Raw genomic sequence first — 27,688 nt, 5'->3', positions numbered from 1 at the left:
TGACGTCACGGGGCGGGGCCGCCGGCCGCCATCTTGGCGCGGAGGGGCCGCGCCCGGCCGGCATGCGGGGCCCGGCGGCCGGCGAGGAGCTGCTGGAGGAGGCGGACAACGACGAGGACGTGTCGGGTGGGCGGCGGGGCGGAGGAGGGGAGGGGGGGAAGGGAGGGCCGGGCGTGTGCGCGCCGTTCGCGGGGCCGGGGTCTGACGGGCGCTGCCACGATGCCCTCCCGGCCCTCGACGCTGCGCTGCGGCGCGGTTGACGCCGAGGGCGGCTTGAAGAAGGACGGGGTGTGAATGAGGGGCGGGCGGTGAGGAAGGCGCGCGGTGCGGCCGACGCCTGTTGGACGCCTCGCTGCGGGCAGTTCTAACGGGCCGTGCCGGGAGCCGTGCGAGGTAAAGGTGGAAGCGGCGCTCGGCTCGCCCCGTGGGGGTGGCGGTGCTCCGCGTCCCGGTGTCCGTGGGTTCGGCCGGGCGCTGAGCTCCGGCGCGGGCTGTCGGCGCTCCTCCGAGGGCGCGGCGCTGAGCGGCTGCGGGTTTGCGCAGGGAGGGCGAAGCTGAGCTGTGCGCGGGGAGGCCGCCCACGTGAGTTGTCCTTCTCGTCCTCAGAAGATGATGATGGGGTCCTGGAAGGACTGGAGGAGTTTTTCGCGGAGGAGCGAGTTGCTGCGCAGAAAAAAAAGAAATGCAAGAAGCTGAAAGACTGCAAGGCGGCCAAAATCAAGAGGAGGAAGAAAGAGGTAATGCTGCGTGCTCTGGGACAGGGCTGGTGGGTTCCTGCCAGCTGTGCTGTGGAGGTGGGCTGCCCGGGGCACCCAGTGCCTGCGGGGACACCTGGGGACAGGCAGCTCCCCCGTGTCTCAGGATGCTCGTGGCCCTGGGAGGTGACTGAGGATTGGGTTTGGGTGGTTCTTGTCCAGCTCCGATGATCTGCTGAGGTGGGTGCTGTTTCTCCTTGACTGTTTTTGTTCCTGGTGGAGACTTTTAGCTGTGTTGTGCAAATAAATGAATGGTACGGAAGCTTACAGCGTGCAGGGCGTAGTAACAAAGCGCCGGGATGGTTCCCAGCCCATGAGGTTTGGGTGCCTGCAGTGCCTTCTGGGGGCTGCTCTCTCCCACTGCAGTTCTCTGGTATGTCTGTACCCCACTGCACTGCACCAGGAAGGCAGGCTGTGCCTGTGTGGCACTGATGTGACAGCGAGCTAATGGAAGATGAGGAGCAGACTTCCATCTGTGCTCTGAGCCTTCCTTGTTCTGGTTGCTGGCATTTTGAGAATCTGTTCCTTTCAGTGTATTTCCTTCAATGCTGGAAACGCGTGCAATAAATGTTAGCTATGGTCCTCAGTTGTGGGAGTTATCTGCACATCATCTTGTCCTCTCTGTACTGACTCCCCTGCTCTGTGTGTGCCATGCTGCACGGTGAGCTGGTGGGGAGTGTGAGGATGAGAATGCTGGATGCAGGATGAGGAAAACACCTGTAGGTGTTTTTGTTGTGGGCTGCACTTGACAAAAACATTCAGCAAGGAGGACGGGGTAGGGAGGTCTCAGGATTCAGCGTGTGGAAGAGTTTTTGAGTCTTATGAGAAAACAAAGACGGGGCATCATGGCCTTGAGTCTAATGGCACCTGAGTGGTTCTTCCCCCCCCCCCCCAACCCTGGGCTCCACCGTGTGTCCCAGGAGGTGGCTGGGCTGTCCCTGCATGCTCTGGAGGACTGGCTGTGTCTTGGCTGAGGGCTGTGAGCACCAGGCGGAAGCTGTGGGGAAGGAGCAGTGAGCAACTCTGTTCCTCAGACCTTTCCCCAGGAAATTTGTGCCTGAAGATGAGCATCAGATGTTCTTACGCAGCAGAGCCAGAAGCATCCCCACCCCTTCCTTGCAAGCAGGGGATCAGTGATGCTGTTCTCTTCCAGTCATTGCTGCCACTCCCTCTGGGACTTGTATGAGCAGATTGGCTGCATGAGGTGGCACAGCCAAGTGCTTTTGCTGCCGACAGGAGCATTATGTGCTGTGTATGTAAAAGGACCTGACTGACTCCAGCATGCTTTGACCTGGCAGCTGCGAGCAGAAGCCCGGAGGAGGCTTTTCCCCTCCTTCGTGGCCATGGTGATGTTCTGTTTCTGCAGATACCACACAAAGCTGGCTCAGGCCGCCTCGCTTCCTCTGTATTTTGCAACGTGGGATGTGGTTTTTTTCCTGTGCTGCTTTTTAATGGGGGAAAGATAAAATACAAACGTGGGGTATGTTCGTTCCTGGCAGTTCTCCATTCATGTCAGCCTGCCTGAGGCTAAGGGAGCAGCATGTGCAGCCTGAGCCGTGTCCGACTGCTTCCTTACAGGGAGCGGGGGGAAAATAACGGGATGGATGTCAAGGGCGTTTTCTTCTTTAATTAATGCCTTGTGTGGGCAGTGTTAATCAGGCTTGGTTCTGCCTGTCAGAGGTTGTTGTCTTCCACCAAAGCCTGTGAGGAGCTGCAGTGCTGTGGGTAGGCAGTGAGCTGTGTTTCTGACCAGCACCCAGGCTGCGTTCCCAATCAGGATGTAAAAGAAAAGGGAACCCTCAGTTTGGGCTTTCTTTTCCTGAATGTCTTCCTGGAGGTTCTGGGGTGTAGGAAGCTCTCTCCTCCTATTAGAGGAAGGGAGAGGTGGGGATGCTTTGTGATCCTGTGCTGTGATGCAGGTGCTTACACCATGGCTGACCTCACCCCACAACGCCCCATGGTTTTGTCACAGGGACGTGTGGCAGAAGCGATGCTGCGTTGCTCTTAAATGGGAATTTGCCTGTTCAGCCTCACTGCAGCTCATTCTGGCTTTCATGGCAATGCTCACTGAAGCTCTGGTGCTTGAGTGCTTGATGCTGCAAACCCCAGAAGGATCTGCATAAAATAACGGGCTGCGGTTTGAACCTCAGCATATGTAGATGAAGGCCCTCATCAGGCGAGAAAGCAGGGAGAGTGGGAATTTCAACCTGTACTGCAGTCGTTGCCACGGCAACCAATTATTCAGCGCTAAATTATAACTGCTAAAGGAAAAGCTCTTTTTTTTTTTTTTTCCAAACCAAAAAAGACCCGACATCAGCCATGGCCGCTGGGCAGAACCGGGGCTCTGCGGGCAGCCGTCGGTTCTGCGCGGCGCGGAGCTCCGGGCGTCCGCGTGCCCCGGCGCTGTCCGAGGTGCTGAACCGCGCGGCTCCTGCGGGCCGCTGCCAGAGGCGGGCAGGGTGTGGGGAGGAGGACGGATGCCCGGTGCGCGCGTTGCTGCTGACTTTCTTGCAACGTGGGTGAGCCGCCCCGCAAGCAGTGGCTTTTGTTAGGGTGGTGTTGACTTTGTTGCAGCGAGTCGCTGTCTGTCCCAGAAAGAAACCTAAATTCTGGCTCTCCAGTGCTTGGTGTGTACATAAGCCTGGTCCCTACTGACCGCGTCTGTCAGCCATCCAGCAGGGCCCAGGCCTTTCTGGAGAGGTTCTGCTTGCTGCTGAAGCTGTGACCAAATGCCTGGTGGGAGTTCCACGTGGCTGCCTGTCTCTCAACATCTGTCTAGTGAGCTGTAAGACATGCAAGTGACTCCAGTGATGACCTCTTCCTTTAGGTTCTTAACTGTTCACCCTGTGGTAGAAAAATGTTACTGTACTGTAAAACCAGAAGCAAATATGAGATGGGACACCACACACTACAGTGTGTTATGTCAATCAGAAAAGTTACTCAGGTTTCACCTGTCTGAAAATTGGAGATCTCTAGCTGAACGTTTAAGCACCTCTCAGAGGAGTTGCTCATCGCTTTACCGTATGGCTGTTTTTAATACGCGTGTTCATTTCTTTGCTGTGTCCTGGCTTTGTGTTTACGCCACTGCACATCAGAATGGTGCGTGAACGTTGTGGTATTGCAGCTTTCTGATGCTTTCAGAGGAGTGTGTTACAACATGGAGGCAGAAGGGGCATCTGCTTGTGTGCCTGTGGCTGAGGGAGGGCAGGCGCTTCTCTTTCTCCACTGTCATCTTCTGTTGTAGGGGAGCAATGATGAGATATCAGACAATGATGAGGAGATTGAGGAGAAATCTGAGAGTGAAGGAAGTGACTATTCCCCCAACAAGAAGAAAAAGAAAAAACTGAAGGAAAAGAAGGAGAAAAAAAACAAGCGGAAAAAGAAGGATGAAGAGGAGGATGACGATGATGGAGGGCTAAAGGTACCAAAGATTTGTTCTTCCTGAGCTGGTGCTCAAACGTCAGATCTCATGGTGTGGCCAGGTCCCTGCTGGCATCTGAGTACACAGTTCAGTGAGTCACTGAATGAGAGCAGAGCTGTAATTGTGGTCAGTCACCTTGCACTGATGGATAAGTTCCTTTGCTTAAGGCACGGAGGTGGAAGCGCAGTGCTCCCCATCAGGCACACCAGGTTTGCGGCCTGGCGATGTGTGCTCAGTTCCTCATGGTGCCTTTTGTGGTACTGCAAGCACTACTGAAAGCAGTGGTTTGTTTTATTTGAAACAAACGGAAAAGCAGCCATAACAATGCTAATTTTGTGGTTGTTTTTGTTTTTAAAACCATGAAGCATTTGCAATTCCAGCAGCAACCCAGCCTGTGGTGGACTAATCGAGTGCTCTCAAGCATAGCCTGGCATTTTTACTGACAGATGAAAGGCCAGCATGATCCCATGTTATTTTTGTTAGATACAGAGATTGTGTTTCCTGGAGACGTGAAACCTTGAAGGCTTTGCATTGTATTGTGTGGTATGAGGAGCATTTGGATGACGCTGTATTGATTTGCTTCTTGGAAGCATTAGTTTATTAAGCACTTGTGCACGCTTTGTTTCTTCATATTGCAGAAACAAATCTCTGTGTGTCGCTGACTTGGGAGAGAGTTTGACATGGGGTGTGTGGCAGACACTGTTTGTCTGCAGGGCTGTCACTCACATTAACAGTGTCTCTCTAATTCTGCAGGAGCCTAAGAGTTCAGCCCAGCTGATGGAAGAATGGGGCCTTGATGATGTAGATTACATTTTCTCAGAAGAAGATTACCATACTCTTACTAATTACAAGGCTTTCAGCCAATTTCTCAGGTACAGAACTATAGGTATCAATGGGGTCTTGGGTATGATTGAGATTTGGATGTGACTCAAATAAGAAGTTGAAGCTGTGATGCAGAATTTACTCCACAAGCTCCTTACTGTTTCTCCCTCCATGACAAGAAAGATCTTCTGGGCTCCATTTTAATTGCAGGATAATTGACTGGAAAACAACTGGATTGTTTCTCCCCCCATGCCCGCTCTCCACAATTCCATTTTTTGTGTTTGTTTATTTGTAAAGTTGCTGTAGGGGATAAAAATAAGGAACAGTAGCAATTTTGGCTTGTATTATGAGGTGTTCAGCACACAACAGCAGTCTGAGAAATCTAAGCACGGGCTTCTCTTTATTTCCTTGATAACAAAGTTCTGGTTTCTGCTGCCAGCAGTGCCCCACAGCGACCTGCTGCCGTCAGTCACGCACTGCTGGCACTCAAAGAGCCTTCCTGCAGCACGTGACAAGCAGGAGCAGGCGTGCATTTCCTTCAACCTGTGTTTTTTTCCTTTCCCCCACCCTTCAGGCCTCTGATTGCCAAGAAGAACCCCAAGATCCCCATGTCCAAGATGATGACTGTGCTTGGTGCCAAGTGGCGAGAGTTCAGTGCCAACAACCCGTTCAAGGGCAGCTCGGCGGCGGCAGCAGCAGCAGCTGTGGCTGCAGCAGTGGAGACTGTCACAGTTGCCCCAGCACTGGCTGCCAGTCCCCAGCAGCCTGCACTGCCCCCTGTCATCAGGAAAGCAAAAACCAAGGAAGGCAAGGGTAGGTACCGAGCACAGTGAGCTTATTGTGAAAGTTCTCCTGTTTCTGACAGCATTTGGCATTTCCAGCCCTGGTGCAGTTTGCTGCAGTCCCCTCCTGTGTTCCAGGGTAGCTGTGTTCCTCCTCTGCCAGTTTTTTCTCCCATTTCCTCGCAAGCACCGGATCTGGGCTGGCAGTCCAAGGACTCTTGGAACAGTGGAACAACGAACCTTTTGTTCCTGCAGGCCCAGGCGTGAAGAAGAAAATCAAGAGCTCGAAAGATGGGAAGAAAAAGGGGAAGGGAAAAAAGATGGCAGGCCTAAAATTCCGGTTTGGAGGAATCCCCAGCAAAAGGAAAAAGGGCTCCTCTGTAAGTGTGCATTTCTGAGCGGGTCCTTGGGTGTGGAAGGGTGCAGCAGGGAAAAGCCAGGACAAGTTCCCTTTGCCTGGAGATCTCCTTTTTGCAGGGCAGCGTGTGCTGCTGCAGCAGGACTGCCCTGTTCTTACCAACTTGCCTATTCCTCTTGCAGTGCCTGTCGCCTTCTAGAGATAACATGGGTCACAAATCTCTGCATGGTCCCTGCCCTGCAGCCTTGTGCAGCACGTGCTTCCCTCAATGGCCCTCAGAGTGTCAGGATGTCCCATCTGAGGAAAGGGCCAAGCTGTCTTTGGTTGAGGGTGGCAGGAAGCCTGGATGAAGGCTGCTGAAAAGAAATGCCACAGCCTCATTGGTGCCCCTCTTTGAGATGCCAGTCTCTGTTCAGTGTGATTTTTCATCCCTTGTTAGAGACCTGCATCCAGGCTTGTGTTGGTAAAGATGTCATATCTGGGCATGTTTGCTGCTCAAGCCATATGATCACGTTTATTTTCAGCGATGAGGTTGAGAATGCCATCATTTCACATTTCGTTTGCAAAGGAATTCTTCAGGGCTTGCACTCCAGCTGAACTTTATGTCAAAGAGAATTATCAAATGCTTTAATTAAGTTGCCATTGCTTGCCTCCTGGCATCTGTGGCTCTGCAGCATGACCTGGGGACAGCTGAGCACCCCAGGAAGTGCAGGGTTCTGCTGCAGTTTACATGCAGCACTCTTGTCAGTGTATAAATATCAGGCATAAGCACAGCATTTTAAAGAGCAAACCTCCTGAATGTCTACTCAATAGGAATGGTGCTCCTTCAGATCTTGATTGAAGTCCCATTAGTTCACCTTTGCTGGAGTTCCCTGCCTCTCTTGCTCTTGTTCACATAACAACCAGTTTGTCAGTAACTCTGTGTATCAGAAGTAGAAGAGGAAGGAGCAGGCTGGGGCAGTCACTGAGCCCCGCATCACAGCAAATCCATCCCTTGTCTGGGTACCTGGGTGAGGAGCTACGAGAGATGGTTTAGTGCTTGTGGTACTGATAGGAATGGGAGGGTGGTTGGACTAGATGGTCTTGCAGGTCGTTTCCAACCTTGCAATTCTATGATTCTATGTTCCAGATCTGTGCACTTGCATTTCTAAGACTGAGGAGGAGCTTGGGCTTCCTCCTGCAGTCACAGTGCTAAGCACACAAGGGCATACAAACTGGGGCTTTGCGTGCAAGTCTGGCCTCCAGGATAAGAATTCAGACCTGTTATGTTTTGAGGGAAACCCAGAACCCATCTCTTGACAGGCAAACGCAGTGTGAACTCGAGTCACTGATTGAGGTATTTTAAATGTCTCTGAGATTCGCTCAGTGGCTGCACCTTGGGGCTGACTGCCTCTGTGCTGTGCTGAGCAGTGTGAGATAATTGCTGTAGCCTGTGCTCATCGATTGCCTGGCTGGAACATCGATCTGATGGAGGAGATTTACCTGCTTCCTAATGCCTGGTGACACAGTCTTATGAACCCTGGCTGCCAGTGCCGGGAATGGTGCCCTGCCACCGTTCCTGATGCCCTGAACAGCCAGTTCCTGTGGGAGCCCTACGGTGCTCCTCTTGAGGGGGCTCAAGCTGCTGGTCAGTGATCCTGTGTGGCTTCATGCAACTGCTGGTGCTCAGCTCTGCTCTGTAGCAGAACATCCTGGAAGCGACTGCGTGCCAACACCTGGACAGTGCGTGGTTCTGTTTTCTCTGCAGAGTGAAGAGGAAGAGCGGGAGGAATCCGACTTTGACAGCGCCAGCATCAACAGCTCCTCCGTGCGCTCCGAGTGCTCGGCTGGCCTGGGGAAGAGAGGGAAGAGGAGGAGAAAGAAAAAGAGGAGTAGGCCATCTCTTTGTACTCTGCTCCTGTTCTGTTTGGATTTCCCTCTCGAGATGGTGCTGTCCCGGTCCTTGCAGTTCCAAGCAGTGTCCAGCACTGATTCTGTGGGCAAGGAAGGGCTGTGCTTGTCTGTGTGTGTGGGATGAGAGGTGCTTTCTTGGTGTCCAAACTCTGCTGTTGGTTGGTTTGCAGAAAGCACACTCTACTGTAGTGCTTTTTCACAGCACTGCTGGCAGTGAAGGAGCAGCCTGATGCCAGGGCCTCTCCATCCTCCCCTTTCCCTCCATGGCCCGGGGCTCCTCTTGCCCCGATCAGCTCTGTGTTGTGGATTGCACTGTGTCAGGAGGGCAGCTGCAGTGTTGTGTGGTGCTTTGGGCACTGGGGTGCAGTGTGGGCAGGCGGGCAACTGCCACCCTCCTGCATGTCTGCTCCTCCCAGGTCTGTCCTGAGGCAGCACGGTTCTGCATTCGTGGGGCTCTGAGGCGCAGCTCCTGGGGAGCAGGGCTGGCTGCAGACGAGGCAGTGCTGGGTGGTGTTTGTCTGTGAGATGTGTGGTTGGTGGCCGGCCGGGGCTGCGATGGCGTAGGGAGATGGAGGGCAGCAGTGAGAGGTGGCTGGCAGGCTCTGAGTGGCTGGGGGCCGCTTTGATGTGCGTGTTCCTTAAGCGGTGGAGGCTCTGTGTTGGTCTGGTTAATGACACCTCCGTGCCTGTTGAGGTGAGGTCCCTCTGCACCAAGACACTGTGCTTCTGCTGCTTCTGCTGATGAGATTTGCTTTTGAGAAGCCAAAGGGTGCCTTCTGTGCTCGGGGACAGCTGGAGGCGAGCGTTCTGCCTGCTGTGAGGTGTGGGCCTCGTGGCCCTCGCTCCTTCCTTCCCTCCTCTTTTGGCATGGAGCTTGAAGAGCTCCTGTTCTGCACCCAGCGAGTGCCCAAGGAGAGTGCAGCAGTCCCAGGAGGAGGGTCCTCAGCTGCATTACTGTTGCATGGAACATTTGCTGGCGCTGGGGTCTGTGGAGGTTTCTCTGACTGCCTCCCTTGCAACCTCTCCAGGTTCTGGCATTCTCCATTGAGAGCCTGAAGGAACCAAAGGATGATACAGTGTGGAGAGAGAAAGAGAGACAGAGGTGAGATGATGCTGTGTGCAAAGATAAACTGTGATGCTGAGGGACAGAGAGGCAGGGGGACATAGCAGGAGGGGCCGAGGTGAAACATGTTGCGTTTTCCTTTACTGTACCATAGAGGAGCAGCTGTCTTGGGAGAGCCGGCGGCTCTGCTGTGCCACTGACTGCATCTGTCCCTTGCTTGTAGTTGAAGAAGGGGATGGCTACGAGACGGACCACCAGGACTACTGCGAGGTGTGCCAGCAGGGAGGGGAGATCATCCTGTGTGACACCTGTCCGCGTGCCTACCACCTCGTCTGCCTGGACCCCGAGCTGGAGAAAGCCCCCGAGGGCAAGTGGAGCTGCCCACACTGCGTGAGTGTGGGTGCTGGGGGGAGTGCTGCCCTGCAGGGGGGCACCGGCAGAGGGTCTGGGTGATGGGGAGACTCTGGCCCGAGCCTGGAGATGCAGTCAGGCTGGGGCTGGTACTTGGGAGCGCTTAACTGTCTGCGCTGGGCCTGGGCTGTCGAGTTGGTGTATTGCCTACGTGAGTGGGACGGGTGGGGTGCAGGAGTGTGCCTCCCTCTTGTGATCCCGCTCTGGGCTTGGGGCCTCCTCAGTGCTGTGGTGATGCTGCTGTCCCCCTCAGCTTTACTCTGGCTGTACTGCCCCAGGAGAAAGAGGGCATCCAGTGGGAGCCTAAGGAGGAGGAGGATGAGGAGGAGGAAGGTGGCGAAGAAGAGGAGGACGACCACATGGAGTTCTGCCGTGTCTGTAAGGATGGAGGGGAGCTGCTGTGCTGCGACACGTGCCCGTCCTCTTACCACCTGCACTGCCTGAACCCACCCCTGCCAGAAATCCCAAATGGTGAATGGCTCTGCCCTCGTTGTACAGTGAGTGTTTCCTGCATTTGTCACCTTGTCCATGCTCCTGCACCCTTTGGCCCTGCCTGTCCCCTGCAGCTCAGCTGCCTGTGCAGGCTGCTGAGTTCCCTGCCTGCTTCTAGTTTGCCTGGCAGGTCCCATTTGATGTATGCCCGGTGTAGTGAGGGCTCTACCCCTGAGGCAGGCTTGCTGCAGAGGTGGGTGTGATTTGTGGAGCCTTGAATTGTGCTGGACAATTAAACGTGGAAATAAGGAAACATTTATTGAGCTCAGCCTGCTCTAGTGGTAAAGCCTGTCCCCTCAGGGGGTGTCGTGGAAGTTCTCCTCAGACACACGTGCACCACCCAGCCCTCGTCCACTCCATGCACCTCACCTCCTGATTTCTGTCTGCCTAATTAGCAATAGCAAACGAGTAACTTCTCCTGGGAGCAGAGCAGAGCAATGCCTCGGCTGTGCCCAGGGCAGCTGACCCTGTTTGCAGGGTGAGTGAAGTGCAGTCAGGGCCTGTGCTCATTCCAGCCCACATGGTTCCCTGGGGTGCTCTCCTCTACTCTCAGCAGCAGGCTCAGCACGGGCTCAGCCTGGGGCCTGGCTGCTTTCCCCCTCACTGCACTGCTGATTGGCTGCAGCCTGTGTGGGTCCCCTGCCCTCCAGACCCCCATGCCCTACAGTCTGTCCTCCCTGTGGCAGGCTGGGGCACATCCTGCCTGCCAGAGCCTGCGGGCTCTGGGCCGAGGGATGCAGCGATGCAGTGTGCTCACTGTGTTCTGCATTCCGCACAGGGAGGGATGGGTGGGACACAAAGCTGACGGGGCTTGTGTTAAACTCCCTGCTCTTGTGTTTTGATTTTTTCATCCTCAGTGCCCTCCTTTGAAGGGAAAAGTACAGCGCATCCTGCACTGGGCCTGGAAGGAGCCTCCGGCCCCGCCGCCCTCTGCGCCGCCTGCCCCAGATGCGGAGCTGGCTCTGCCGCTGCCGAAGGTGCTGGAGGGCATCCCGGAGCGTGAGTTCTTCGTCAAGTGGGCAGGGCTCTCCTACTGGCACTGCTCCTGGGTCAAGGAGCTACAGGTGAGCACAGGGCTGGAGCAGCGCGCCCGGCGGCTCCCGGCAGCCCAGGGCTGACGCGGCTCCGTCCTGCCGCAGCTGGAGCTCTACCACACCGTGATGTACCGCAACTACCAGAGGAAGAACGACATGGACGAGCCGCCGGCCTTTGATTATGGCTCTGGAGACGAGGACAGCCAGAGGGAGAAAAGGAAGAACAAGGACCCTCACTACGCAAAGATGGAGGAGCGGTTCTACCGCTATGGCATCAAGCCCGAGTGGATGATGATCCACCGCATCCTGAACCACAGGTGGGGACTGGGAGATGTGTGGGTAGGCAGCAGGAGGGCGTGAGCCAGGGTGCCCAGGTGGTGTGAGCACCGAGTGACCTTGGTAGGGGAGAAAAGGGGCTGAGACCTGCGGCGTGAGCCCAAGAGCTGCCTTAACTTAACTCTCCCTGATGCCGACAGAACTGTGCCCGAGGAGAGCAGTTGGAACAAGTGCATTGCTCTGGTCTGAAGTCTTGACATTTGCACTTCTTTTGTGCAGAAGAAATGCCCTGCACAGGAGATCTGCAGTGCTGGTATTTTTTATTTTTTCACATCAAGACACCTTTTTGTTGAATCCCTGCATTTCAGGTGGCAACTTGAAATTTCAAGTGGCGACGTTACTTGGAGTCTACTTGACAGAAAATAAATAAAGCTAGCTAGCTAATTTTCCTGCAAGCTTTGCATTTTCTGCTAGCAAGGCAAGGTTTAGCTCATCATAGGTACATAATTGGCCTCTGCAGTGTGTTTGTTCATTTTTTGGTGTGGTTAAAACTTCACAGAGTAATAAATGCTACAGAAAAAAGAAAGGAAGTGGAGTCTGGTCTTCATCCAATGCTGGTAAAATAGGACTTGTTGCCCTTAGACATGCAGTCTCCACCCCTGGCTGACAGCAGTCCATACGTATATGTGAACAGTTACAGAGAGGCAGAGCTCTGTCATACAAACAGCTTCTCTGGGGCTGATCTCCAGCCCTCCCCTGTGTGATTCTCCTGGGTTTTTGCAGAGTTGGCATGCCAAGTTGTATGTAGGGTTCATTTTCTCAAGGGATTTTCATTTCAAAATGAACTTTGTGCCATTGTGGCGTAGTCCAGGCTCAGGCTGTTGTCATCAGGTTGTTCTGATTTCATTGATGTGTTTTATGCTGCATGTGTTATAGCTTTGATAAAAAGGGGGACATCCATTATCTGATCAAATGGAAAGATCTGCCGTATGACCAGTGCACCTGGGAGATTGATGAGATAGACATCCCATACTATGAAAACCTCAAGCTCCTCTACTGGAACCACAGGTAAGGGGCGGCCAGGCAGTGGGAGCAGGGCTGGTGCGTGCTGCAGCCTGGGGCAGAGTCCTGCAGAGCTGCTGCAGCCTGCTTGGGCTTTGCCAAGTGGTTTGTAGGCATTGCCCTTGTGAGCACACACTGGAACCACTTGCAGGGACCTCAGTGCAGAGAGCAGATATGAGCTCTTCCTGAAAGCCAGGTCTTGATGAAGTCTTTCCTGAAATGCTCCACCACTCCAGGGCTGCTTTGAAATGCTGTCTGCTGGTTGTTTTACAGCTATGCTCCCCTTCCCCTCCATGTGTTCTGCTATGCTTCAGGGAGGCTCTGTGGTGTTATGCTGGTGTATGTTGTGGGGAAAAATCTAATTCTGTGAGATTGCTGTCCTTTATTTTATTTTGGATGATGTTGCATGAACTGTTGGAAGGGGATAATTAATGCTCCATGAGTGCCCATGGGAGCTGGGCCAGAAAAACTCCTGTGGGAAAAGAGGCAGTAGAGTTTGGGAGGCATTTCTAACCCCTGGCTTGGAAACACGGAGAGGAGTGTCTGTCTGCTTTCTCCTAACGCATGTTCACTGTTTCAGGGAGCTGATGCTGGGGGAGGACACACGTCCTCTGAAGAAGCTGAACAAGAAGGGGAAAAAGCTGAAAGAGGAGAAGCTAGAAAAGCCTCCGGAAACTCCTCTTGTTGATGTAAGTAAGAATGGCAGGGGCAGAATTGAAGGTATGAGCTCACACAGAGGTTGGTCAGTCTGGTAAGGTTCTCTTCTCTAGTTCCTTCAGGGACAGGTTTTAATGTGAAGTTATGGGATGGCTTTACCCTGTGCGTGGGGGATAACAGTCTGTTTTCTGGAGCCATGGTTGAGATCCAAGAGGACAGTTCTGAAGGAGGGCCCTGGGGTCTTCTTTCCCCAAACCTTTGTGTATGCAACGTGCAAGGGGAGAGCTGGGCCTGTGCTGTGAGAGGCCTTGCAGACTTTTCCAGCATGAGGGAAGGAGGCTGCCAGGTGCCATCCTGCTCAGGGCTGCTGTGGAGGCACACAGTGAAACCTGTGCTGCTGGCAGGGCTGTGGTGTGGATAGTATCTGCACCTCTTACGGGGCTGTTCTGTGTCACTGATCTAAAGAGGAGCGTGATTGACTGCAGAGAAACAGGAGGGAGTTGGTTACTGCCTTGTGTCTTTTCCTTCAGCCTACGGTTAAGTTTGACAAGCAGCCTTGGTACATTGATGCCACAGGAGGCACGCTGCATCCTTACCAGCTGGAAGGGCTCAACTGGTTGAGATTTTCCTGGGCCCAAGGCACTGATACGATCCTGGCTGATGAGATGGGACTGGGGAAGACTGTGCAGACCATTGTGTTCTTGTATTCCCTGTACAAGGAGGTGAGCACCCAGTGGTGGCTGTGCGCCGCACAGACTGCGGTACGGAGCAAGCAATGTGGGTTTTGTCTCCCTGGGCAGGGCCACTCCAAAGGGCCGTACCTGGTCAGCGCCCCACTCTCCACCATCATCAACTGGGAGCGAGAGTTTGAGATGTGGGCGCCCGACTTCTACGTCGTGACCTACACTGGGGACAAGGAGAGCCGCTCGGTCATCCGGGAGAATGAGTTCTCTTTTGAAGACAATGCCATCCGCAGCGGCAAGAAGGTGTTCCGCATGAAGGTGGGAGCTAAGTCTGCGTGCTGCCTTGCTTTTGACCAGGAGTAGGAAGGAGAGAGAGCAGAATTCGACCCAGAGAGGGAAGTTGCTTAGGTCTCTGATCAGCTCTTTTCCAGAGAAGCTGACATCGTTTAGATGCAGAAGATTTAGGAAATCTGAAGATTTCTGCCAGGCCCTTTTCTGTTTCTGTAATTCCCTGCTTAATTATGATGTTCAGATCTTCTGGTGTGATTCGTGCTTGAGCCCTGCTGCCAGTGCCATGCAGTCAAAGCAGCCGCCAGTCTTCTCCTTGGGTTAGAACCAGTGTCACAAACAGCATCACCAGACGTGGAGGCTTTCCGTTTCTCTGCTGTCTTCTATCCTGACTTTTCTCTTCTTCTGCCCCTCCAGAAGGAAGCCCAGATCAAGTTCCACGTCCTGCTCACCTCTTATGAGCTGATCACCATAGACCAGGCGGTGCTGGGCTCCATCGAGTGGGCTTGTCTGGTGGTGGACGAAGCCCACAGACTGAAGAACAACCAGTCCAAAGTAGGTGGCAGGTGTTTGTGAGCCGTTCTTCCAGCCCGCTGCTGTAGCTGCTGTCACACAGCTGGTTTGGTGCTCTGTTTTTTCCTGCCTGGGAGTCAGAAGATGTCTTCAGCTTGCTCAGGCTGTGCTTGAGGCTGCATTTTGTTGGGATTGTTCTCCCTAATGCCCTCTGGGCACCAGCAGTGATCCGTGTGCCATCCTGGCAGTGGTGCCCACAGGCTGGTGCCTGGTGCTGGATGAAGCTTGGGCTGAAGAGCTCTGCTTGCCCCTGTGGCAATGTGGAGGCAGCAGAGAGAGAGGGAAGCGCTCAGTGCAGTCAGGAGCTTCGTGTGCTTTGTGTTCACTGCTCCAGCTCTGCATGCAGGAGATGCAAGGTTGTTTGTTCTAAATGAAGGGGAAACCACCAGTGCTTTTTAAGTAGGATGCACACTGCATTGCTTTGTTTTGTTTTTGTGTAAGTGCATAATTACAACTTGATATCACTTCCAAGTTCTTTAGGGTATTAAACAGTTACAAGATCGATTACAAGTTACTGCTTACTGGGACTCCACTCCAGAACAACCTGGAAGAGCTCTTCCACCTGCTCAATTTCCTGACTCCCGAGAGGTTTAAGTAAGTTGCACAGATTCCCAGCAGTTTGCTGTAACAGTTGTGTGAATGTGTAAGGTCAGCTCAGATTTTGTTCACGTTGAGCGCTGCGCTGCAGGCCCTGCAGGTAGAGCTTGCCTTCCTCTCACTGCGGAGATTTGTGGATGAGGGCTGAGATCTGCCCTGCTCCTTCCTCTCTCTGAGGAGGCAATGGTGTTTTGGGCAACTTGTTCAGACCTCTTATTGGCATATTCAGTTTCCCTTGGCTATCAGCCTGGCTCCTGCTCTGCTCAGGCACAGGAGTGTTACTTCACTGCGTGCCCTGAGGGCTTTGTGTTCAAGTCCTACAGAAACAAACGTCTTTACCCCGGTGCGTCCGTTCCACTCAGCGCTGTGTGTCTGTGGCTGCTTTTACAGTAACCTGGAGGGCTTCCTGGAGGAGTTTGCAGACATCTCCAAGGAGGACCAGATCAAAAAGCTCCATGACCTGCTGGGCCCCCACATGCTGCGCCGGCTCAAGGCAGACGTGTTCAAGAACATGCCGGCCAAGACGGAGCTGATTGTCAGAGTGGAGCTGAGCCAGATGCAGAAGTGAGTGCTGGCAAAAGTGGTGGTGGGCTGCACCTGGCTGCTGCTTCCCCCCATCTGTGGTGCAGCAGGGCTGAAGTCCTTTGTGTGCTCCTGGGGAGTGCTCAGCCCCTTCAGGTGGGCTCTGCGCAGTGCTGGCTGCTCTGCAGGGAGCGACTGATATGTGCTGCATTCCTGCCTGCTGGGCACTGAGCAATCCTGCTTCCTGGGGCTGTGGTTCCCTCAGGACAGCTGAACAGACCTGACCCCAGCCTGGGGAAGCTGAACCAGTACCTAAAGAGAAGTCCCCATACCAGAATCCCTTTTGAAGCTCTGTTGATGTTTATGTGCTGATTTGTGGCAGTCCCGCAGTACCAGTGTCTGTCCCATTCCCCTTCATACAGGAAGTACTACAAGTTCATACTAACACGGAATTTTGAAGCCCTGAACTCGAAAGGTGGAGGGAATCAGGTCTCACTGCTCAACATCATGATGGACCTGAAGAAGTGCTGTAACCACCCATACCTCTTCCCTGTGGCCGCTGTGGTACGTGAACTGCGTGCACCACAGAGACATTTTGCAGAGTAGTGTGTGTGCAGTCAGTCAGTGGGGATTGATTCCAAGTTAAAAGCACAGGTTTTGGTGTGAGTGATTTGATATCAATCCTTGCCTTTGCAATGCATGTGACTTTCTCCGTGACCTTCCTGAAGAAGTTAACCAGAATCCTTCACAGGAGGCTCCGGTTCTGCCCAATGGATCCTATGATGGGAATTCTTTGGTCAAGTCTTCTGGAAAACTGATGCTGCTCCAAAAGATGCTGAAGAAGTTACGGGACGGGGGTCACAGAGTTCTGATCTTCTCCCAGGTGTGCAATGGGGAAGGGCTGATGATAAACTGCTAAAGCACTTGGTTCTGTATGAGAGTTCTGTGTTAGGTACAGACACGGATAGATGGAAGAGCTGCTGCCAGCTCGTGTCACAGCTGGGTGCCTCAGCAGTCAGGGGGATGAACCATTCCTCTCCTGAGGGTATCCCTGAAATGTTTGAAACCACTTTTTATCTGCAGATAAAAGAGAGAGAACAGCAGTAGTGCTCCCCTCCTGGGCGGGCTGTTCAGACCCAATTCCTTAATGTTGGAAAAGCTGCCTGTGGAGGACGAGATATGAGTGATGCCCTGGTTTGCAGGGCTGCTGTGGGCATGAGCACAGCCATGGCAGCGCCATCCCCGAGGAACGTGGGGGGCTGCAGCGCGTGCCGTGGGGCCGTGACCCCCAGCCCTGGGCAGGCTTTGGTGAGTTCTGTGCAGGGCTGCTCACACCTCACCCCTCAGATGACGAAGATGTTGGACCTGCTGGAGGACTTCCTGGAGTACGAGGGCTACAAGTACGAGCGCATCGACGGGGGCATCACTGGAGGCCTGCGCCAGGAAGCCATTGACAGGTTCAATGGTACGTGCTTTTCCTCCTTTCCATGTGTGGCTGTGGGCTGTGTGTGCTGGGCCAACTTGCATCAGCCTGCAGAGGGGTCGGGCGCTGTGGGGGCTCTGTGCACACCTGGAGGGCAGTGTGCTGAAGCCCAGAGCCCTGGCATGATGCAGGGCTGCTCCTGGCATGTTAAACCCCTCCGGGTGTTTCACACAATAAACCCCAGCCTGGTGTAGTGACAGGCTGTTTGGCTTGAAAGACTCCTGCATTTCCCTTTGAGGCCTCAGAGCTTCCCTTTCAGACCTGGAGCTGTATTTTCTCCACTGACTGCTTTCCAGGCAGTGATGTGTTTTTACCCTTTGCCTTCCCTGCCTGTTGCTTCTTGGCGTACACTGGTGGTCCCTGATGTTTTATAACTAAAACATCGTGCTACACCCTTCCAAATAAGCCCAGCTCCTCTTTGTCTCACCTTCTGCCACCTGTGGGTTTGTCTTTCTCAGCTCCTGGTGCTCAGCAGTTCTGCTTTCTCCTCTCTACCCGTGCTGGTGGTCTGGGCATAAACCTTGCTACGGCTGACACAGTCATTATTTATGATTCTGACTGGAATCCCCACAATGACATCCAGGTTTATTGCTTTTTCTTTTCCTTCCAGTATAGTAAGTATGGATGAGCCCTCTGTGCATTCTGCCAGTGAAATGAGCTCTCTCCTCTTGAGAGCTGCTGAGCATTCCTGCGGTTTGCAGGACATAGTTCTGTTCAGGAGCCAGTTTCACACCTCTACTGTCCTTATCCTGGCCAGTCTGCAATGTGGGGGTGGACTGGCACTTAAAATTGGCTTTCTCCTGCTGCTTGTCTGCAACCTAGTGTCCCTTCCTGTTCTGGGGGCTTTCTACTTCCATTTCCAAGAGCTGTGGCAGACCCTATCTAAGGACTGATTGCCAGTGGCAAATGGCAGATGGGGAGCTTGAGCAGCAAATGCCTGTAAGAATAATGGAAAAGAGAGGACATGCTTTTCCCTTTCATACTTTCTGATTGAGGGAAGGTCCTCTCTAAAGTTACTCACAGTGTTACGGTCCGTTTGTGTGAGCGTTTCCTTTCCCTGAGTCCTATGCAAGAGGATGTGCTGGTACAGGGCGTGATGGAGAAGTCAGGGCCTGGGCAGTCTGCAGCCAGAGGATTCCTGGGAGGAGCTTTTCTGCACTGCATTCAGGCCTTTCAGTTAGAGGCCTGCACAAGGAAGCTGGCTTGCCTGTAGTCAGAGGAGGGGGAAGGAGAAGTGTAAAGTTGGCTCTGAGGAGCCTTTCTGGCTCCACTGCCCCATGGCAGCCTGAAGGCTGAGTTCAGCCTCTGGCTGAGGGGGTCCAGGACTGCAAACATTCCTGTTTGTGTTGCGTTGGCTGTTCTGCAGTGATGTCCTCTGCCTGCAGGCGTTCAGCAGAGCGCACCGCATCGGGCAGAACAAGAAGGTGATGATCTACCGCTTTGTGACCAGAGCCTCTGTGGAGGAGCGCATCACCCAGGTGGCCAAAAGGAAGATGATGCTCACCCACCTGGTGGTCCGTCCTGGGCTTGGCTCCAAGTCAGGCTCCATGACCAAGCAGGAGCTGGATGACATCCTGAAGTTTGGGACGGAAGAGCTCTTCAAGGATGATGTGGAAGGTCGGGCCGGGAAGGAGCTGGAGATGCTTTGGGCAAAGGCAGTCCCTGTTGGAGCCGCAGGGGCTCATTCCTGTGCCTTCCACTTGCAGGCATGGTGTCTCAGGGACAGCGGCTCACCATGCCGGACGCCGTCACCCCTTTCTCTGACACGCTGTCCACCAAAGGGGGTGCAGTGACTCCTGGCATGAAAAAAAAGCACGGTGGCACCCCACCAGGTCTGTGGCCCCCGCTACTGGGACGACTTGGCCCTGTGTCCAGTCTGATCTTGCCTGGCTCTGGGAGCACGCCGTATGATTTGCTTTCTGTTCCCCTTGCTTTGCTCTCCAGGTGACAGTAAGGACGTGGATGACAGCAGTGTGATCCACTATGATGATGCTGCTATCTCTAAGCTTCTGGACCGAAACCAGGACGCGACTGATGACACGGAGCTGCAGAACATGAACGAGTATCTCAGCTCCTTTAAAGTGGCCCAGTATGTTGTGAGAGAAGAGGATGGTGTGGTAATGTGATCAGTATCATGTCTTATAATCACATCTCTCTGTATGTCCCTGTTTGCGCTCCTTCCTCTGCCTTTCTTGTTCCTGTGGGTGTTTCTCTGCAGGGCAGTGCTCCTCCCTGCTCTTTGCTGATGGTAGCAGTGATGGTGCAGCCAGCAGGACTGCAGTGGCTGAGTGTGGTGCTGACCTATGGCAAATGCTTGGTGGCACTTGGGTTTCTCTGAACCCGTTTTTCCTATTGAAAAAAGGAGACTGTAGAGAACTGTTGTTTGGGATGGAAGCAATAATGATACCCAGGTGCTGATGGTCTGGATCTCAAGTGACCTGAGGAGCTGTGAAATGGCCCCATTGATTGATACTGTTTCTGAGGCTGGGTCCCTTCCCTGCAACACTGCTCTTCTGGTACTTTGTTCTGCCCTTCTGAAGGCTGCTCCCCTGGATACTGGGAGCAGGGCATGGCACTGCTCATGTGCTGTGCTGCTGTCATTTATTCTCCCTATAGCTAACAGACTTCTTTTGTCTGCCTCTCGAGCTGACAGTGGGCTGCTATTCTGGGAAATCTCTGCAGATCTGTAGTTGTTCCTCGTTGTGAGCACAGGCTCTGCAGGGCAGGATGGGTGGTAGTGCTCTCAGCAGCTATTTCTAGGTGTAGGATGGGATGTTGTCTTGGCCCTTTGGTAACCGTGCACTGAGGTCAGTACATTTGGGTGAAAGTGAGACTTGGTGTGTACATACATGTAGAGCAGGGTGGAGGAGGCACACTGCAGGGTGGTCAAAGCATGTCTGAAGGTCTTGCTTGCCAGCAAGTGTCTCAGTGCTCTCCTTCCCTCCCTCTTCCCTGGAGTGCAGTTAGAAGACATGCAGCAGTGTGATGCAGGGAGGTCTGCAGCTCTCTTATCTCAAGCCTTTTTTGTTTTCTTTATTTGCAGGAAGAGGTGGAACGTGAGATCATCAAACAAGAGGAGAATGTGGACCCTGACTACTGGGAGAAGCTGCTGCGGCACCACTATGAGCAGCAGCAGGAAGATCTGGCCAGGAATTTGGGGAAGGGGAAGAGAATCCGCAAGCAGGTCAATTACAATGATACCTCACAGGAGGACCAAGGTATGGCTTTGACTGCTTGGCTCCTGCTAGGACTCAAGTCTGGGAGCAGGCTCTGTGATTTTTGTTCTTTTATTCTATATCTCTCCTTGGGAGAATTCAGGAAAAACCTGTCTGGGCAAAATATTCTAAATTTTTTTTTTCTGTGTAGGAAACTAATAACAATAACGGAAAAGTTGAGTCTGCTTTCCTGTTTATTGCTGTACCTTTCTCTCTGGCTGCCTGGTACTGGACGCTGGAGGCAGACTCAGGGCTCCTGCTGTCCCCCTCAGGCAAACCTGCAGGGTTCTCTCCTGACCTTTTCTCCTTGTGGTCTGCAGAGTGGCAGGACGAGCTCTCTGACAACCAGTCTGAGTACTCCATTGGCTCTGAGGACGAAGATGAAGACTTTGAAGAAAGACCAGAAGGTCAGAGCGAGTTAATGAACTTAGTGCTCTGCAGTGTACTCTGCGGGAACTTCAGTGGTGGCCTGTGACTGGGGCTGGCACTTGAATGCAGCAGGAAGGTCTGGGCTGGGGGGACCCCCTTGCTTCTGAGGGAAGCATTCTTTGCCTTGCTGGGTGAGGCAGTTCTCAGCACAGGGAGCATGACCTGCTGGCTACTTGCAGGGCTTTGGTCTGGTCCTTGTGGTAGCAGGATCTGGTCTGCAGTGTGACCCCTGGCACGGGGAGGCCAGCTGAGTGAAGGGGCACTGAACAACCATGACTGCTGCTCTGTGCAGGTGCTGCTTCCATCGGGAGGCGCTACAGGAAGCTTAGGGCACAGGGTTGGTCAGCATGAGCTCTTTGGCCATTCCTCTGTTGGCTGGGCACGTTTGTCACATAGATTGTGTGACTCTAGGTGGCAGAAGACAATCACGGAGACAGCTGAAGAGTGACCGGGACAAACCTCTCCCTCCTTTGCTGGCGAGAGTTGGGGGGAATATTGAGGTGAGCATCAGCAGTGGCCAGAGACCCCTGCCCGTCTGGTCTGCTGCGTGCTGCTCTCCAGAATCAGTTGAGTCCTCTGGCTCAGGACTCGTAGCAGCCTTGAGGCTCTGGTGCCATCTCTGAGGTGCCATCGTTTTGAGGCCTCCCAACCTCTGCTCCCTGCAGGTTCTCGGGTTCAATGCCCGCCAGCGCAAGGCCTTCCTGAACGCCATCATGCGGTGGGGCATGCCGCCCCAGGACGCCTTCAACTCCCACTGGCTGGTGAGGGATCTGCGAGGGAAGAGCGAGAAGGAGTTCAGGTACTGCGGTCAGGCACCAGGGTTCATGATGACACACAGCTTCGTGACGCCGTATGCCCGAGGGCGAAGCTCTGCCCCCGGCCTCTGGCGGAAGCAGGCGCTGCGGGCTCAGCAGTCCAAGCTGCAGCCAGCTCCTGCTTTCCTTCGGCAGGGCTTACGTCTCCCTGTTCATGCGGCATTTGTGTGAGCCTGGAGCAGACGGTGCTGAGACCTTTGCTGATGGGGTTCCCCGGGAGGGGCTGTCGCGGCAGCACGTGCTGACCCGGATCGGAGTGATGTCGCTAGTAAGGAAGAAGGTGGGTGAGTAAAATCTCACGTGTGCCCTTCGGGGATGTTCTGCACGCTCGGGGGTTTCATGAGCTGCTGAACGCCTCCTTGCCAGGGGTTCCCTTATTGAATCTCCAAGACTTGGTGCACGGCTACGTCTGTGGTATTGCAGTGATGTGGGTCAGCTGGAGGTAGAAGTGCACGGTTGGCAAAAAAAATCGTGGCAAAATCACATTTTTTAACTTCTAAAAATTCTTGGATTTATCCTTCTTTTCATTTCTGGTGGGACCATTACAGGAACCTGCTCAGACCTCCTGTGCTGTACAGGCCAGAGACTTCCACTCGCCGAGTCTTGCATTGTGCCCAGCATCTTGTTGAACCAAAGCATGTCTTTCAGAGAGACGTTTGGGCTTGATTTGGGTCTGAGTAATTATTGATTGTGTTGCTAATCCCAGGCATGTGCTGGGCACCAAGGATGCTGGCAGTTAGGTGTATGGAAGAATCCTCAGCTGTCTTGGAAGGAGATCCTCTCCTCATAATCCATGTATTGACAAGTGTGGCACTCAGAGTTGCCCCGGGAAGACCATTAGTGGTTCCAGTGTGGCAGTGGGAAAGGTCAGATGCTGAGAGTGATGGCACCTGATTTTGCTATGTCTTGAGCACTGACTGTTACTCTGCTGGGTAGGGAGAGTGAGCAATTGCAGCCTAGGGAATGGGGTGTGCAGGAGAGGCTCTGTGAAAGAGAGCAGAGAGGCCCCAGCGCTGGGGTTTAAGTGGAGAGGAAGCAAAGAGCATTCTGATGGAGGCATGAAGCCCTCGGGGCCAGGGAACTCACGGCATGAGCACCCCTAGGGTACAGCTCACCCTGCATGCCTGCCAAGGCTTCACGTGGCACCAGCACGGTCACTTGCATGCTGCCCTTCTGCCACCCACACTCAGTGCCTCTCCCTTACGTCCAGCACGGCAGCAGTGGACCTGTGGGGGACAGGAGGCTTTCTGTGGGACTGTGATGTCTGCTGCTGTGGGCAGGCAGCACTGCTGCTGGAGGTGCTGCTGAGGCTGGGAGCTTGCAGAGCAGCAGGGCATGGGCACTGGCACCTGCTGCCCAGCAAAGCGTGCCAGCTGGGGTGATGGGCGTAGGAACGGCCCTGGATGGGGCTGGCCTGCTGCTGCTCTGCTGCTGGCCGCCATGTTTGACTTGCTGTCGTGTGTCTGCCCCAGGTGCAGGAGTTTGAGCATGTCAATGGGAAGTACAGCACCCCAGATATGATTCTGGAGGGCCCGGAGAGCAAGAAGTGCAATGAAATGGTTTCTTCAGATCCCAACACCCCTGTCCCCGCCAGCCCAGCGCACGTACATGCAGGACCTCTTGCCCTTGCAGGTAAATGCACAGTGGCCTGGTTGTGGCTGTGGTCTGCCTTAGGAAGGGAGGTGGGACAGGACACCAGAAGGTTTTGCAGGTATCTGCCTGGCACTGTGCCCTTGGCACCATGGGATTCCTGTCTATAGCTTCCTTGCTTTGCTGGTGTTACAGAAAAAACAGATCCACCGCTTGGATTCCAGGAGGAAAAGGACCAAGTGGAGCAGAAGTCCAGGAGAGCATCTGACAGCCAGGTAGGGGGTCATGAGCCTGTGCCCACAGTGCTGCCCTGCGGGCTGCAGAGCTGTGGTAATGGTGTTTCTTGGGAGGTTCTGCAGCATTCCTCTGCAAGCAAACCACGTCCATCTGGCTGCTGGGCTAATTAGTGGGGGTGCTTGACATTAAGGTGCCCGGAAGCACTGAGAAGATGGAAAGTGAAGAGTACCAAGAAAACTGTGAAAGCAAGGAGAAACTGAAGGAAGAGAAACAGGACGAGAGTGAAAAAACTGAGCCTTCTCCTGAGCCCCTGGGGAAAGGTGAGTCTCTGTGGCTCAGAAGAGTGTGGGCTCCATTCTGAGCAGCATTTGGGACATCTGTGAGGGCTCTGACAGTTACACTGACATTGATGTGTGCTGGGGAATTTCTTCAGCTCAAGGTGCACAGACACAGAGCGCGCACTGCGACAGCCTCAGGTGCTTGGTGCTCCTGACAGGCAGATGCTCTCTGTTGGCAAATTCTGGCACTTGCTGCTGGCTTCTCTTCTCCAAATCACAGAGGGAAACCTGAATGTCACAACATCCAGTGGAAATTCCTAAGACTTCCTGTTGGACTTCCAGATTGCTGTTTAGATGATGATACCATGTTGTCACAGATGTAATCTACACTGTAATGTTAAAGCATCAGTTTAGTATAATCTACAGGTTAAAACAAATCAAAAGTAAGCTGTGATCAGTGCTTGTACCCGATACGGTCGCTTTACCCTGGAAGTTACAATCCATACAGATATATTATTTCCTGAAGAGCATTTTACACGTTATGCTTCTCTCAGAGTCCTGTTCCCTTCTGCAGATGAGGGAGTCCAAGAAAAAGAGAAGGCTTTGGAAAAGCCAGAGTCAAACAGCAGTCCTGGTAAAGGGGAGGACAAAGAAGTCAAGCCAGGTAAGGTGCCAGGAGGCTTTGGAAAGAGAAGTGGTGTGAAGTGCCCTGCTGGGCAGGGTCTCCGACTGAAGGCAGGCGTCTGTGTTGTGGCACGGGGCTGCAGCCAGCACCTGCAGTGGGCAGTGTGCTCTGTGGTGCTCAGGAGCCTCCGCAGGACCTCATTGCAGTGGGCACTGCTGTGAAAACATCAGGAGCTGCTGGAGGTGGCAGATGGCCAGCAGCTGTTGGCAGGAGGTGGCGGGTGGCTTCTCTAGCAGTGATTTTAGTGGGGACTTCCCCTTGCAGCTGGGAGGGCAGTGGTAGCAGCAGTCGGTCTGATGGCTGCATAAGTTTGGGCAGCTGTAATTTCCCGTGTTTGCCCAGCAGAGGATACCAAGGTGGAAGAGAAGGAGCAAAGTGAGGCTCAGCAAAATGGTGACAAAGAAGAGGAGGATGGAAAGAAGGATGACAGAAACGTGAACTTTAGATTCATGTTCAACATTGCTGACGGAGGCTTTACGGGTAAACACGAGAGATGAGCCGTTGGTTGTTTTACTGCTGCAGAGCTTTTACATAAAGCTCTGTACTGAGCACTGCTCCGTGGCTCCCTGGGCCATCTCCTCTCTCGCCCTGCACGCTGTGCCCAGCAGCCCTGCTGGCTGACCAGGCTGTCTCTCTTCTGTTTCTGCAGAGCTGCACACGCTGTGGCAGAATGAGGAAAGAGCTGCCATCTCCTCCAGCAAGATCTACGACATCTGGCACCGCAGGCACGACTACTGGCTGCTGGCAGGGATCGTCACGTACCCTTTGGCTTTTGGGTGATGGCTTCCCCGTGCCGGGCGGAGGAGGCTGAGCTGTGAGGGCAGTGGGGAGGGAGGTGATGGAGTGGGGAAGGGGACTGGGGACGTGTTGCTGAGAAGTGCTGTCTGCTGGCCGGTTCTTGCCTTGACGCTCCCTCCTGGCAGCCACGGCTACGCCCGCTGGCAGGACATCCAGAACGACCCGCGCTACGTGATCCTGAACGAGCCCTTCAAGTCAGAGATACACAAAGGGAACTACCTGGAGATGAAGAACAAGTTCCTCGCCCGGCGCTTCAAGGCGAGTTGCAGGTCCAGGGCTGGTGAGTCCTTAGTGGTGGCACAGAGCAGAGCCCCACGGCGAGGTGAGCGGAGCAGAAGGCAGCAGATGTTTGCGAGGCGTCAGTGGCAGCGAGGCAGCACCCTGAGGGGCAGGGCTGGAGGAGCAGGAGCACTTGCTAGCTCCAGAATGTGGCACATGGATGGGGCAGTGCTGTGGAATTGCTGCCCAAATCTCTTTCTGGGGTACTTTAGTGTGTGATTGGGCTGCGTTGGGATGACACAAACCCAGGAGTTGTGGGGATGGGGCAGATGGATGGATGGCAGGCATGTGGGTGGCACTGGCTCACACAGGCACAGGGTCTGGTCCTGATCCGTTGCTCTCCTGTGCCTCCCAGCTGCTGGAGCAGGCCCTGGTGATAGAGGAGCAGCTGCGGCGGGCGGCGTACCTCAACATGACTCAAGACCCCAATCACCCGGCCATGGCATTGAACGCCCGTCTGGCTGAAGTGGAGTGCCTTGCCGAGAGCCACCAGCACCTCTCCAAAGAGTCCCTCGCGGGGAACAAGCCTGCCAATGCCGTCCTGCACAAGGGTACGTGGGGGCAGAGGGCGGGGGGTGCAGGGAAGGGTGGGCTGTGCCGAGTGAGACCACTGGGCAGAGCAGCCTTGGGGAACTGCTGGAGGAGGAGCCGATGTTCAGTTGGGTCACGAGGTGCCGGGGTGGAGCACAGCAGGCACGGAGCTGCTATAGGGCTTTGGGGTCAGCAGTTCTGGCTGTGCGTTGCAGTGCTGAACCAGCTTGAGGAGCTGCTGAGCGACATGAAGGCTGATGTGACGCGCTTGCCCTCCATGCTGTCCCGCATCCCTCCTGTGGCTGCACGGCTGCAGATGTCGGAGCGCAGCATCCTCAGCCGCCTGACCACGCGTGGCGGGGAGCCCGCGGTGCAGCAGGTGCGTGGGCTGGAGGAGTGCAGAGCTGCCCTGGGGTGCCCTGTGTCCCCTGCCCCAGCTCTGCTCTGCACACCCTGTGTTCCAGCTTCCCTTCTTTCCTCAGGGCTCCTTTGGTTCCTCCCAGATTTACAACAACAGCTTTGGACCGAATTTCCGAGGTCCTGGGCCGGGTGGGATTGTCAACTACAGCCAGATGCCTCTGGGACCCTATGTGACAGGTAGGCTGAAGCTTCTGACGGACACAAGCAGGGAAATTGAAGTGACAGATCTTAGTGCAAAGCAAGGATGGTGGTGAGCAGCTGTTTTCTCTCTTACCAACAGATATTTAGCCCTTTCCAAGACTTTCTTCTGCTGTTCCCATTCCCACCCGAGGTAAGGCTGCACCTGTGACCATCCTCTGAGCTGCCGTGTGCTGGCAGAGCACGAGTCCCTGTCTGTCCCCTCAGCAGCCCCTGGGCCACTCTGCAGCCCCGAGAAGAAGCCGCAGGGTCACCAAGGGATGGGGATGCAGTGGGCAGAGGGGATGCAGCCCCGCGCCCCTCGTCCCCACGTGTGCTTCAACCCCCGTGACCCCGACCATCGCCAGAACTTCTCTGAAGGGGATTTCATTTCCTTGTACATTTTTTGCACTTTCTTATTGAAGACTTGAAGAGTTTGTCCGGAAGTGTGGGATGAGTTAAGAAGGGATACAGAATAACAGTATTTATGTCTGTTTTTATTGACATGTATCAGAGTTAAAGGGAGACCTGTTGGAAGCTCTGTTTCTAGTCCAGTTCCACGCTGACCGTTAGGCGCCAAGCTTACTCCTGTTCAGTAGCTTCCCTGTAAGTTCTATTTTTATGTCCTTTTTGTGTTTGAGCAAGCGCATGCCCACCGCTGCCCTGCTGCAGCACAGGGAGCAGAGAGGAGGAGGAGGAGGAGGAGAGGAGTCGGCTGCCACCGCTCCCAGCCCATCCCCGGGCTGCAGTGAGCCCTGCCTTGGGTCCCTCTGCCTGCAACCTGCCCTCGCCATGCTGCACAGAGGAGAGCATGGTTGGGCAGGGCTTCCTTCCATCCTCTCTGCGGCCACAAGCTGCCTGGAGCTGGGGGGGGGGGTCGTGGGGGCTGCTGCAGCAGAGCAGAGGGTGGCCGGACTGCTGCCTTTGTGCCTGGTGGGCTGCTATTTTGTGATACTGACTGCACCGTGGTGACCTTTCGTAGGAGGTTTATGGCACCTGTAACCAACACACTCACATTTACTTTGTACTCTGTGTGTTTTGGTTCATGTTCTCTGTGTTTTA

The 27,688-nt window shown here is 54.2% G+C and overlaps 1 protein-coding gene across 6 annotated transcripts; it reads left to right on the top strand.

Moving 5' to 3' along the window:
- Positions 1–51: 51 nt before the first annotated feature.
- CHD5 (chromodomain helicase DNA binding protein 5) lies at positions 52–27,688 on the top strand. Of its 6 annotated transcripts, XM_042831661.1 has the most exons (42): positions 52–126; positions 607–737; positions 4,000–4,176; positions 4,930–5,048; positions 5,573–5,811; positions 6,036–6,160; positions 7,886–8,009; positions 9,318–9,484; positions 9,784–10,002; positions 10,855–11,061; positions 11,137–11,348; positions 12,244–12,375; positions 12,950–13,058; positions 13,557–13,748; positions 13,827–14,027; positions 14,415–14,552; positions 15,043–15,164; positions 15,558–15,731; positions 16,112–16,253; positions 16,441–16,572; positions 17,037–17,154; positions 17,631–17,755; positions 18,558–18,789; positions 18,879–19,004; positions 19,117–19,289; positions 20,216–20,390; positions 20,708–20,794; positions 21,228–21,316; positions 21,482–21,615; positions 21,767–21,911; positions 23,104–23,263; positions 23,417–23,496; positions 23,649–23,778; positions 24,311–24,400; positions 24,764–24,901; positions 25,071–25,179; positions 25,345–25,477; positions 25,854–26,049; positions 26,245–26,408; positions 26,512–26,626; positions 26,730–26,780; positions 26,855–27,688. In XM_042831661.1, exons 1-41 carry the CDS (start codon positions 63–65, stop codon positions 26,735–26,737), a joined length of 5,853 nt encoding a protein of 1,950 aa, XP_042687595.1. In that variant the 5' UTR covers positions 52–62; the 3' UTR covers positions 26,738–26,780; positions 26,855–27,688. The 6 variants fall into 6 exon arrangements, with proteins under 6 accessions (XP_042687595.1, XP_042687596.1, XP_042687594.1 ...); XM_042831662.1 differs by having other exon boundaries at positions 24,767–24,901; positions 26,730–27,688; XM_042831660.1 differs by having other exon boundaries at positions 26,730–27,688.

This window comes from Centrocercus urophasianus, unplaced genomic scaffold (genome assembly GCF_019232065.1).
Source record: "Centrocercus urophasianus isolate 14NV4802_14NV808 unplaced genomic scaffold, USGS_Curo_1.0 seq_36, whole genome shotgun sequence".
NCBI lineage: Eukaryota > Metazoa > Chordata > Aves > Galliformes > Phasianidae > Centrocercus > Centrocercus urophasianus.
This window is presented reverse-complemented; position numbering and strand designations above follow the sequence as displayed.

Bases quoted from the DNA above. Each gene is read 5' to 3' on its own strand.
- CHD5 (XM_042831661.1), top strand. From the start codon at position 63: ATGCGGGGCCCGGCGGCCGGCGAGGAGCTGCTGGAGGAGGCGGACAAC. The intron at 18,790-18,878 runs GTCGGGCCGGGA...TTCCACTTGCAG, and splicing joins CTTCAAGGATGATGTGGAAG to GCATGGTGTCTCAGGGACAG. The intron at 21,912-23,103 runs GTGGGTGAGTAA...TGTCTGCCCCAG, and splicing joins TGTCGCTAGTAAGGAAGAAG to GTGCAGGAGTTTGAGCATGT.